The sequence below is a fragment of the Meriones unguiculatus genome, chromosome 20, assembly GCF_030254825.1.
Source record: "Meriones unguiculatus strain TT.TT164.6M chromosome 20, Bangor_MerUng_6.1, whole genome shotgun sequence".
Lineage (NCBI taxonomy): Eukaryota > Metazoa > Chordata > Mammalia > Rodentia > Muridae > Meriones > Meriones unguiculatus.
Genome location: NC_083367.1, coordinates 52,579,194 through 52,593,100, shown reverse-complemented (window position 1 = coordinate 52,593,100; position 13,907 = coordinate 52,579,194). Strand labels below are relative to the sequence as shown.

General features: G+C 31.6%; 1 protein-coding gene across 7 annotated transcripts in view; it reads left to right on the top strand.

Moving 5' to 3' along the window:
• The window catches only part of Grik2 (glutamate ionotropic receptor kainate type subunit 2), a 657,687-nt gene extending 646,056 nt beyond the window's left edge, over positions 1 to 11,631 (top strand). For 4 of the 7 annotated variants that reach the window (XM_060373546.1, XM_060373542.1, XM_060373543.1 and 1 more), the window contains one exon: positions 9,909 to 11,631. In XM_060373546.1, coding sequence (XP_060229529.1) covers positions 9,909 to 10,073 — 165 coding nt within the window. In that variant the 3' untranslated portion in view covers positions 10,074 to 11,631. Of the gene's footprint in view, positions 1 to 6,095; positions 6,183 to 7,555; positions 7,698 to 9,908 lie in introns of those variants that run through there. The other 3 variants (XM_060373547.1, XM_060373544.1, XM_060373548.1) reach the window with 3 other exon arrangements.
• The last annotated feature ends 2,276 nt before the right edge of the window (positions 11,632 to 13,907 follow it).

Here is a 13,907-nt window from a genome sequence, read left to right as displayed (position 1 = left end):
TCTAACGATCTATGTGTAATGATTCTCTTAAGTCTATCTTAACATTAAAATAAAACAAATTGAATATAGACACTGTTGGTATTGTACTGTCATTATCTCTAGATGTTTCTTCATTTGCTTTACCTGAACTGCGTTCTTAATAATTAAGAAGAAATCATTATTTTATTAAAACTTAAGGGGTGTGGTTATTTAATATTGAAAATAAATCTATGTGGTTGTTATCACCGCTAACTGATTCACCCAGTCTCAGAAATCTGTGGCCTTATTATGATTTTTTTAAAAAGTATAAAGTGTATTGACATTATGCTGGGGAAATAAATGTACTTATAGTAAAAGAAGATTTGGCCATGGTCACCTATTCTCACACAGAATCTACACTAAGTCTATAATGAACCCAAGTTTCCTCACTCTGCCTAAGAGCCTGCAGCACGCATCCCTGGCCATAGCTGCAGGATTTCAGCTTCTCTCAATTTTGTTCACCCTCTGACCATGTTAAACTATCCTTGGTTTGCCAGAGTCAAACTTTTTATGTTGACTTGAGTAACTGTTGTCTTCTTCAAATATTTCCATCAGGTATTTTAGATCAGCTGTTAGATTAGACATTATGTCGTCCAGAAAGGTTTCCTCACCATTAAGGATATGGGTCTGGTCACTTAGCATAAGCTTGTTTCTGCACGCTATAGCGGTGTTGTGATACCTATGGTAATGGAAAAGAATGTGATTTCTATATTGTTTTATACTTAGGTAGCTGTACATTTATCTGTGTTTTAAAGTTAAGCAAAAAGCAGAAAAGATAAAAATAAAAGATGAACCTGAAAAATGTAGACTTTAGTAATTTTGAAATTATAAATTATATTTTCAGATAACTACTGAGTGGTACACGTTTAAAGTAACACATTTAATATAGACATAAATGATAATTTTTAATTTATCTTAATTTTTGAGATAAATAAATCATTTTTTATATTCCAATATTGATTTGACCATTTCGAGTGATAAAAATGTTTCATCTGTCTGAAAAAATAATTTATAAGTTGGTTTATTTTATAATTAATTTAATTTTGCCATAACTTTGAATATATATATATATATATATATATATATATATGCAGTTTGAGAAACTTTTGACCATCTCCATCAATGGCCATTTGTTTTAAGGCCATGAATCTTTCCTTAAAAAGACCCTCATAGCTAATGGAAGATGTTTAACAAACAGAATGCTGCTTCTCAGAGCTGAAGAATATTTCAGTAGTTAAGATTATTTGTTGCTCTTCAAGAAAACCTGGGTTCAATTCCCAACACCTACATGGTGGCTCACTATGATCTATAACTCTGTTCTAAGAGCTCCAAGAACTTCTTCTATTCTTCATGGGCACCAAACATGTAGGGCACAGATATACATACAGAGAAAAACACCCATACACATAAAAAGTACATAAACAAGAAATGAAGGGATTTTGATTCCCTTTTAACTATGACTGGTTTTGTGAACAGGTTTCCAAAACATTAAGTTTTATTAAATTATTTCTAATATAATAATGTTTATTAACTCATACATAAAATCACTTTTTAACTATTATGACTTTGCCTTTCTTTAAAGTGAAGACACAATTAAGTCTTACTTATCTTTCCAGCAAGAATAATATAATAACCATTTGATATTTATTTTGCTTATATATAGGAATATTTTATTTATTATGAAATTAATATAAAAATTTCTGTACATATTGCTTTATGGTATAGTTTGTATATAAATTACTGAGTTCCTTGAAATAAACATACAAAATGGTTCTCAAAATGTTAACTTTAGTGTATTTAGCATAAAATAAATAATGTGTCTGAAAATTAAAACTAAAAATGAATGCGCAGCTATTAAAATTATAATATATGTATTCTAGCCTGAATATATGCATCCGTTAACTTTTCACTAACATGTTTAGAGTGAGCAATATCACAGAACTATGAGAAAAAACTGTTCTAGCCATAGTCGGCTCAAGTCAATGTACTTGTTGCTAATAGACATCACTGGACAGGCTCAAACAAGAAATTTCTGTTGTATTTTTCTGGGAACTCAAAGAAAAATGTTTGTGTATGCGTAAAAAGTTCATTTGTAGTTATAGTGCATACATATCAGATTGCTGTAAATATAAGGAGTAGAGGCACAAGAAAATTCAGCTGCTTAGTTTGATGACTGGTAAGGGGAAATCAGAGTTATTTAGTTTAAATTTGCAGGGCAGAAGATCTTGAGTTTTTAAAATGAAAACATTTTAAGCTGAGTGAATTGCATTTGGTAGTAATCAAAAGGTAAAAACAGGCTCGTCTCCTATCCGTTTACAAAAATTACTTTCAGAATTTTGAAGAATCGATGTAACGGAAGTAATGCTTTTAAAAACAATTTATATGTTGATAAAAGTCTGTCAATACAGTTTAAGAAAGTATTCACAAAGATTTTATTCCAGCACTTGCCTTTTACAAGTGATACCTAAGAAAATACAGGAATCTACAGTTTTAATCAGCTACATTTGTTGGAAGTTATTCAACTGCATGTAAATTTTTTAAAGTTAAAAGTCCTAGGATGATGTTCAATGGAAGACATTTTAGCTGTGAAATATATGGTTCTATAGAACTGAGGCTAAAAATTGTGAGTAAAACTGAGTAAGTCGTCCATTTGGTCTCAATTTTTTTTTTTTTTTTTTTTTGTCACACTCTAGAAGTAGGGCGTTTTTCTATTTCCCCATTGAGATGCATAAGGACTAAGGGGTGCCTTTTAGAATGGCTTTTAAGTAGGCATCAGTTACTTCAAAACAAGGAGCTTGTCTTCATGCTGCTCTCTAGTCTTGCAAATCAGCTAATCCAGTCATTTAATAGTGATAACTTGTGTTCTTTATCACTATAAATTATGCTTTAAATTAAGGCAGGATCTTGACAAATAATTATTCTATCTTATTTTAAAAGTAGCTTTTGAGGTTTTTAAAACATGGTTCATCCTTTCAGTTAAAGGCAAAAAAAAAAAAAAAGACAATCCCAAGACCCTTGAAGTTATGATTGGCAGAAAGGAAATGTGCTTCTTAGGGTTAGTTATGCTTTCCATGACCAAACGGACTGACCTGATACTGTCTCAGTAATACCCTGCTCTAGAAAAATGCAATAAGAAATTTTGTTTCTATTTAATATCATATATATATATATATGACTTTATATATATATGTGAGTCTTCATATATATATATATATATACATATATATATATATATATATATAAGATTATATTCTCATTTCATTCCCCAAGCAAATTCTCTCCCATTTCCCTCCTTACTCTTTCAAATTCATGGCCTTTTTTCTGTAACTGTTATTATATAAATAGGTGCATTTAATGTTTTTTTTTAATATTTTTATTTCATTTTATTTATGTGTGTATGTATGAGTCCATGAATGTGAGTGCAGGTATCTACGGAGGTCAGACACTAGATGCCCTGGGCCACATTATGAGGATCCTAGGGATTGAATTCAGGTTCTCTGCAAGAGCAGGAAACACACCTAGCTGCTGAACCACCTCCACAGACCATGTTTACATATTTCCTGATTGTTTCTTTTCCCCTGAAGTTGCATTGAGAACATGGGTCAGTTAGATTGTTAAATTGTTAAATTGGATAAAGAGATCCTTTATCATACTCCCTTTTTAATTATCCCAGTCAGCAATGTTTTAAGGACAGGTTTTGCAATTTTAAAAATGTAAAAGCACAGCTCACATTTATGTAACTGAGCTGAAGACGTTTTGGGCTTTGTTTAGTTGCAAACAATAACAACAAAAGACTCAGTATACAGACTTATGAATTTGCATTTAAAATTCTTTAAAAGGTGTGTCATTTCTTACATGTATGCAATGAGAGGTCCTTACGTTATTAATCTTACATGTGAAAGTTAAAATTTCTGATTGGATAGAGACTAATGATATAACCTCAATTTCTAGAAGCTGGGGCAGTAGAGGCTAGGGAAGAGAAGGGAATGATTGAACTGTTAGGCAACCTGATAAACAGTACTGGTGTAACCTAATTTTTATATGCAATTGTCAATGCTGTCTAACGGTTAAAAGTTTTAAATTAAAAAAAAAATCATAGTTAATAAGGATCAAGCCTTTCTTCTAACTGTAGTAAGAAAATCATTTGTTATTTTAATATCCTTGTTAAAATAGGTAAAGCTGGTACAACTTACCTGCTTCAGCTTCACAACAGAGGCATCCTGAGCCTGCGTCCTGGCTGTGTGAATGAGACTATTAACAGAAATTTGGTGATCAACACTTTTCCTCTTAAAAAGCCTTCATTGCTATACTGACTAAAAAGTTTCTGAAGCTTTTTTGCCTTTATTTATTAGTTTTTCAGATTTAAGAAAAATATAAACGTGAAGCAGTGCTGCACTTTTCTCAGTCACGTTGTATCGGAAAATTGTAATATGAAAATATTGGGTAAAATATTTTTGAAGTCAAGGAGTCTGAGAATACTTTGTATTTATTATTGTGTTTATTAATGTGTTATTATTACAAAATAACCCAGGCTGAGTGTAGCATGCTATGTTATTTAGTCTCCTGACAGATATTTTTATATACTTTTTTTGGTTTAATTTATAATTTCAATATACAAGAATTAAAGATTACTGAAAAGTCTACGTAAAGCTTCAGTTGGCAATGAACTCATGAACAATGAGAGTAGTAGTATATCAAAGGATCCATGGGGCTCTGGTACTATCAGTGTGTAAACCTGAGATCTATAATTTGAATTTTCAAGGCTTATACTTATTTTCTCTGAAATTACAACAGTTATGCAAAACTGTCTCTCAAAAATCTGATGTGTAATTTCCTCCGGACAGGCTTTTGTAAATATTCTCACCCTTTCAAACAAGTTGCAGTAACACAAAATATTAAGGACAGAGTTGATATACCTTTTGAACATTGTGTATTAGCTAGTTATTTGCAATCCTCCTTCCCTGTTACGTTCATCTAGCCTGAGGCCAATTCACGCTTATGGTATATAGGGTGTTAGGTGTTTGATATTTCTTTAAAGGCTATCAGTTACAGTCAGATAAGCCAGGGGAAAAATTTATTTGGTCACATTTATTTTGCTTAATACACTAGATTTCTATAAATACTATATAACATTTACATGGTTTATTATACTTTAGTTATTTTATTCATTTATTGCTTAATATGATATAATTGTCTGTGACTGACCTCTATGAGTGTTTTGATTTTCCTCTCACTGTATATGACTCACAGTTCTTGAGCAGATGACTAATAAAGCCAGAAATTAACTGGAAAATGTCAATGGATGAGTTACCTACCTATATAATTAGCCAACGAATAGTTTAAGTGACAAATACAAACAAAACGTTTTGATTGATACATGCTTATTGCATATTAAGACAGTTATCGTCAGTGTCTGATAGATCTTCAACAATCTTTCCATAGATGTTCAATCCATTTAGGCAAAATGACTATAAATACTTTACAATGAAAAGTAGAATAATGTTTAGTTACATTATTACTTTTAAGAAATAGGACAACAGTTCACATAAAATATAGTTTGCTAGTAAAATATATCATGTGATTATTACTTGCTTAGATGGTGAATATATTTATTAAACACAAAATTAATAAATTAAACTTGAAAACGAAAGAACCTGTTCCTTTTTATCAGTTGCTGGTTTTAATATAAAGTAAACATCAAATATGTCAATGTTCTATATGGAACATATATACAAGTAGATTTCTTATATTAGAACAAATCTGTACCGTCCAGGTGCTTCCACATTTGGAATCATACAATATATCGGTTAGAAAAGTAAGCTAGTAAGAAAAAACAATTCTGGAAAACCAACAATGATAATTTGAAATCAATTATGTAATGACTGTGTTTACTTATACTCAAAATACAACATAGGGCTTTTCAAAAGATAAACGTAATAGCAACAGCTTTCTTCATTTCCAGGGATGTGTAAATAACAGGTTGCTTCATTCAATGTAGTGAATTTTATGAAGAGTTTTACTTATTTTAATGCAATTATACATGCTAACAGCTCAAAGATTTAAATTTTCATTTTCAGGAATCTTCTATTTGGTTAGTGCCACCATACCATCCAGACACTGTTTAGTAAACTTTTGAAACTTTCTAAAAGAGGTTTTTAATGATGGTTAGTATCCTTGTGCCTTTCTTTTCCTTTTTGTAGTCTGTTACCTTAATGTGGAGAAACATTTTACTGTTGTTTTCACTCTAAGGAACTTCCCACACTGAAGGACACAACACACGGGTTTCACCCCCAACAAAAGGGTTTGAAAGGCAAGGTACTTTGCTGTCCCTCTCTCCCTTACTTTTTTTCTCCCTCTGTTTCTTCCTCTCTGCCTCCTTTTATCCTTCTTTTTCCTTTCATTCTTACCTATTCTTGTTTCTCAATGACAATCTAGAAAAAAATATATTAAGTACATGCTAGTACTTTAAAGATATTTCAAATTCTAATTAAAAAAAAAATCTCAATCCAAATTTAGAAGTATCTGTCTCTCTTGAATGATATGAAATGAAAGCTATATTTAAACACTGCAGCAAACTGAAAGAATAAAGTCTCATAAAAACTCTGCAGTTTTTACTGGGGACACATAAACAGATCTATTAGGAGAATTTGCAATTTGGAGCTAAGGTAGATAAGGCGGGGCCAAGAAAGGTCAAGAAATGGACAAAATTAATCAGAAATCTAGTTCAAATTTCCTGATTATCATACTTTTTGTAGATTGGCATGAGAAAAATAGAAGAAAATTTGTTGTCTCATAGTACTTTATTCATAAACAAAACTATTTTTCTGGTAATGGCACAATGATAGGAAAAGAAAGTATAGAAAAATTCAGCTCATTCAGAGAGAAAATTAACAAAATTGTTATTTTGAAATTATATAAAAAAGACCGCTGATTGATTAAAAGTTCTTTGATAAAAGTTTTCTCTATTTTGTACTTGTTTGGGAAATGAGGATTATTTGATGTAGTTCTAAAATGTATAAACTTACTTTAGATTATTTAATATTGTAGGAGATTAAAATAAGTTTTTGATAGTTAATTCAAGCAGATTTTATCTATGCCTTATATTAAACATTACAAATTTGATAGTGCATGATATTACTTTAAAATTTTTCTTATGTATCAACATATAGTTTGAAGCAGGCACTAAATAAAAAATACCTTATTATAAATGAGATAGAATATTTCCTAGTAGAATGTGTATGCACTTGATATTTTTCCCATGAAAGCAAGTGACTTAGCCTATTTTTTCGCACAAAAATTAATGTATCCATTTTGTTTTGTTATGAAACTTATATAATCAAATAGTCTGAGGTTAAGATTGCAAGAGGTGTTTACATTAGTTGATATTTGGAAACTCTGTATTAAATAAAGCCATCTTTCAAACAATTTAAATTCTTTCACATCTTATACCACTTTTAAATGTCAATGTGATAAATTTCACACCTTGTTAAAGTAACTATTTTATATTAATCAATTCTTCTATTAAATGTTTTAACAGAGAGCCAAGACTATCTTACCTCAAGACAATGTATACTTCCCCCTTTTGGAGTCAGATTTTTCCATTTCTACCGTGTTGTCATCATCACCATCTTCATCATCATCATTATCATCATGTTGTTAATAAATACATCTAATAGAAGGTATTAAGAAATAAGCAACACCGTTCCAATGTGCCAGCTGGCAGGGGCATAAAGAGCCTTGTATTAAAATATGTCATGAATTTCAGAAGCTAAAATTTAACGAATATCAAATAATGAAAGGCTACAATTCTGTAGCATGTGAAAAATTCATAACTAGTATTTAATCTTCACCCATTATAAGCGCTAATACATTAATTGTTTTACTAATTTCAAAGTTACTAAAGTCTTGCAGTTTTTCATTTGTCTTTTATGAAGCTGCTAAGCTACAAGCAAACGTTAGGCAATTCATTCAGAAGCACTGTTAAATAAGAATAAGACGCTGGATTCATGTGCAGCTTTTGGTAACTAAATTTTTGTTTGAAGAGCATAAATGTATATAAGCAACAAGAGCACAATCTTTTTTATCTTTTTTCTTTTTCTTTTTTTTTTTTTTTTTACTTCAATGATAGTGGAACACCAAAAACCTAGAAACCAGAGAGAAAAGAGTAACAGTGAGGACAACACAGTGAAGGAATAAAACAAAACTGAATAAAAATATAGTCTATAAAGGAGTTTCCTGAATGAAGCTTGAATTATATGCTGAGGCAATAAATAAGTTAGAACCACATAAAGGTTTAAAGGACTCAGTATAGCATGTCCCAGAACAAAGAGAAGTCAGAGAGCATGGAGATGGACAACCAAACAGAAAGGGATATGTGAAGAGAAGAAAAGAATGTGGAAGGACAGCAGGGACAGGGGTAATGGCAAGAAGACCTATTAGGAGAATTCTTTATGAGAGAAAACGGGAGACACAGATATGAACTGTTTCTTACATAATGATAAAACACTGATGTTAAAGACCTCAGTTTTTCTACTACCTTCACCTTCAAAGATTCAACAGAGAGACATGAATTAAAGAACCTACTAGGAAAAATGAGGATATGGTCATGAAATAATAAAAAGGTTTTAGAGCTCTGCCTAAATTACAAAACTATAGGTATGCTGTTTTAATGTGTGAGAGCAGTTGCACTTTGCTTCTACTCTGAATTATTTTACAACAACACACTGAGGCCTAAATAATTCGTAATTAGCATCCCCCAAAAGCTATATATTCAAAATGTTTTAAGACATCAGACACATAGACTAAAATATTTATATCCTGTATCCTAAGATGAAAAATTGCAAAGTGGCAATGGCTAACTCAGTCATATGTCTCAACATGCCTAATTTTAATCTCCTCATGTTTCATATCATCTTTTCGGGCTATGTGAATTTTCATAATGTCTGCCTTTTTGTATGTTGTATACATTTTTGGTTTTTGTATAGAAGATTCTAATTTTAGTCTCAGTCCATCTGAACTTCATCCATAGTATGTAGTTGTTTTAGGGATCTGCTTTCAAGTGTCTTAATCAAAAGAGGAAAGGTTAACAAAATTTTATTCCGTATAAATGAGCCTGATATGAATAGCCAGAATCTGTACCAATGATGCTTAAATATGTATGCAGAATTAATGGAAAATCTATTGCCAATAAGATGAAAATCACGGCTATACTTTTCTCATGGGGTAAATTATTTTCAGCTTTATATTATCAAGGCTTTGATGATAAATTACAAATAATGTTTGTTTAGGTTTTAAAATGTAACCAGTTTCCATTTCATGATTGTATTATGTATGTTTCTAGTCATTGTCAATGTTGTATAGGTATAATAATAACAAAACTTGTAAATAAATTCCAGATATTGTGTTTATATTTTATGTGAGTCTGAGTGCCATTTTTGTTGTTTTGAGATATACAGTGGAGAAACAACGTTTAGGGAAAATTTGTGTATCTCATCTTGTGACCTGAAAAGTACATCTTCTATTATACTTACTTAGAAAACACTATTGTGTATCTGGTAGAGAATTGTTTGTGTTTAAATTTTAAGGTAGACTTCTATATAATGCTAATCAACTTTACAGAGTATCATAAGAAAATTAAATTCAATCTATTTGAATAATAAAATTTAATGGAGAGTTTATTTCACTATCAGGTGGCAGATTTCTTTAAACTAGCCCATATATTATAATATTCTAATTATTTTGTTTTATATTAAAAAACAATAATTTGTTAGAATCATCATAAAATACTCTAGCTGTCTTAGGCTGGCACGCTGGCCAGTTCATGAAAACGATTGTAACATTATGTCTGTCTATCACTTTTGTAATGTCAATCTCTCTGTGTTCTCCTGTAGAGGTCCTTCTGTAGTGCTATGGTGGAAGAACTGAGGATGTCCCTGAAGTGCCAGCGTCGGCTAAAACATAAGCCACAGGCCCCAGTCATCGTGAAAACAGAAGAAGTTATCAACATGCACACATTTAACGACAGAAGGTTGCCAGGTAAAGAAACCATGGCGTGAAGCTGGGAGGCCAATCACCCAAGCACAAACTGTCGTCTTTTTTTTTTCCAAACAATTTAGCGAGAATGTTTCCTGTGGAAATATGCAACCTGTGCAAAATAAAAATGAGTTACCTCATGCCGCTGTGTCTATGAACTAGAGACTCTGTGATCTAAGCAGTTGCAGTGATCAGACTTGATTTACAAGCACCATGGATCAACCAAGTCACACGGGGTTACACTGTTTATCATGGGTTCCTCCCTTCTTTTGAGTGAATGTTACACGCAAATGTTGTGGCTGGTTTCAAATGCAGTCCAGGGAGAAACTGCAAGTTCCTTCTGAAGCTCAACTGTTTTCAGGAGACAGAATGTTGATGCCGAAAAGGGTAACCAATAAAAATGTCATAAGAATAAAAAAAAAAATGTCTGGAATCAGCAAAAATTGTAGTGTTATGAGAAACAATTACAGTCCCCTGGTCACCAAGAAAATAGAGGTTATAATGTTACTAGCCCCAATACTCAGTATAATCATCATCTGAATAGATAATATGTGTTCATAGAATGTGAAAAAAATGTAATGCAAAACACATCAGTATTCAGTAGAAGTGGAACAGAAAGCAGATCACCATCATTTACTTTCCTTTCTCTTTCTTTAATAGTCTATGTCATGGATTGAAATATAGATGGCAGTTATAAAGGCAATAATGTTTTTTTTTTTTGCTTAAAATACCCATGGCAACTATTTTAACAGATTCCTACCTGTGCCCCAGAAACCCTTACCCTAACCTACACCAGAAATAAAAAAGCAACTGTCAGTATAGAGATTCTGATGTAAGGATGATGTTTTGCAATCCTTGTCACGCATTGTGAAACAGGGCTCAGTGTTACAGGATCTGATTTGTGGAGTACTGAGGCTTTCGTGCCGACATTCTGACATGTCAACTGGTACTCTCATTCCTGCCACAGAGGACCATGGTGGAGCCTGGGCAGATTTCGATGAGAAGCAAATGGGGGCTCGTCACCTGTAGAAAAGGATGTGACAGAACTTTGAGGTGGACTGCATTTAACAATAGTCACAATGTTAAAAGAACAAAATTCTTGAGCAGTTCTTTCTTTTTTTTTTTTTTTCTTTCAAAAAATGTTCAGGTTTATTTGTGGAAATGCAAGATTTCTATGAAAATAGTTTTTGTATGGAAATTTTTGTAATACTTTTTATCAACAAAATAAGGACATGTGTTCCTGTCAGGGGTGTGCTGTCAAGCATGAACGGTAGTGCGTGTGCGCCACCAACGTTTGGTGAAAACTATTTTTATCAAGAAAAAGGAATCTTAGAAGAGAAATATTTTCAAGTTAGATAATATAAAAGCTAGGTGCACTACCACCACTGCTTGCCATGCCGCACCCCTGAGCTCCACAAGGCGGATAACATATTGTAATGAACAATTGTGTGTAAAATGGTAAAAGACACAGACCTCTGGACAACATTGTGAAAACAGTTGAGTGCACACAGTTTGCTGTTTGAATCCAATGCACAAAAATTAAAAAAAAAATCCATTAAAATTATGTCCATTTTACTTTCAGCTTTGCCTTTGATTTTTCTGTTGCATGTGTAAATGAATATAATGTGCTCTTCTACAGGAAGTACACGTCAGGAGTTCTTAGAATCTCAAAGTTAGTATCTTACCATCTTCCAGAAGAAAGGAAATGGACAGCCTGGAGTTGCTTCTCTCTGTCTGTCTGTCTGTGTCTGTCTCTCTCACAAACACACACATTGTTTTTGCAGTTAGGGTAGCTGGACTATGAAACGTTGTGTTTGTTGAGATGGCAATCCTTACCTCATCTCATTTAGAATTGGAAATTGGCTAAGTTCATTGTTCTGCCTTGTGCTGTGCAATGATTACCCATCTAATTGAAGTTTAATTCATATCTAATTTAAGAATTTTCTGTGCATTGATAAATCAACAATATTCACTAGTGGGACAAAAGAGACACATTCAAAATTAATAATTAGTAGCCAATTTTATATCTTAACACATTAGTAAAAACTTTAAAACACAAATTAACAGTTTTATGTATTGGAAATAAAATCTGTTATATTTGATTGATTTCCCTGATTAACTATGATTATGAAATTCTAATCAGAACCTCTGACAGAAAAGCATTAGAAAAGTTTCCATAAAGTATTTCTTAAAATACTAATAATTATATAATCAAATCTTCTCAATTTAATTAAAATTTATACATATGAGTGCTTTAAATACTTTTGTGCTATTATTATCATATTTCACTGATTACTTTGTTCAAGCCACAAATGTAGTTATAAAAATCACTGCTAAAATATGAGTATTAATATGTTTAGTGGTAAAAAAAAGTTCAAATAACAAATAATATAAAGTTTCAGATTACAAAAAAATGCTTTTAAAAACAAATTTTAAATTTTTTGAAAATGTTAGTTTTTAAAGTAAAAAATCTTCAGGATTAATATTGTAGGAAATGACCATGAATGTATAAAATTTGACATATGTAAAATTTGTACACTTAATGAGAAACAGGTTCAAAAATGGTCACTTGAAGCAACTCATTAAATAAAAAGAGCTCTCACTAGGTATTTGAAAAACACATTTTAAAGAAATATTTTTAAAATTTGGTAGTCTCATATATATGGATGAGATTGATCTTCAATCAATCTTATTTTGATTTAATTTAAAATTCTTAACTTTAATTTAGTTTTATATTTAATAATCTTAAATATTGGGCAAAAAAAATAAAAGGGAATGATTTTGAGTTCCAGTAAAATTTGATGATTTTATTGAATAATTAAGTTGAGTTTTAAATATATAACAAGCTTACATTTTAATAATAATATTGTATATTTATAATGGATATTCTTTTACACTCTGATTAATATTTCATATAGATAAGCACCCAACATAGGAAAATATGTGAGCATAATAGAAATACTAATTTTAATAAAAATTCCACTATTTTATACCTATTATCAAACAATGATAAAGAAAAAAAAACTCTAAGAAGGAAGTCTAAGAGAAGCTTCACTATATTCTAGAGGAACATTCAAAAGCAAAGAGAAGAGAACACCTGTTCTAGGCAGCATCAGAACTTACGATTTGAGGAGATGAGTGGAGACTCATGGACTTCAGCTAGAGAAAACAAGGAGGATGAAGACATTAGACATTCTTCTCACATACATTGCAACTGAATAAACCGACTCTCCATGGGAACACCAAAGAAAAACACACAGTTATTACCACTCAACAACTTAACCTTTATGGGAGCACAAGGGAAATACAGTCGAGATTACAAGCATGTAACTACTGGATAGTTTATTGATGGCAATATTTCAGATATTTTGTTGCTCATTTATGTGTACATTAAGTGCATGTGTAATCAAAATACAAACCACATGCACCTTTTTTTAGTAGTATGTGTACTATACATTACTGATGTCAAAGGGTTTTAAGATCATGGCACCTTTTGATGTCTGTTTACTATGAAGCATATTGTGTTTGGAGAAAAGTGCATTCACTGGGCATATATACACCTAATTGTATCCAGTCATATTTGTTTTAGCGATAGTTATTATGTCAGTGAACACGGGCTCATTGAATGAAGGTCCTCTAGCTTGCTGGTACAATTTGCAGGGAAGAAGTTACAGTAATCTTAGATCATTAACCATTAAGAAACTCATTTGTGTTTGATTATGCCAGTAGAGTGTAAACAGCATTGTAGAGAGACAGTTTTGGGATTTGGTGTCGGCTTTGAAAGGTAGAACCACAGCAATAAGAACTTTTGTCATGCCTGTCTTAAATTTGAGTCACTCTGCTCCACTCTGAGTTCA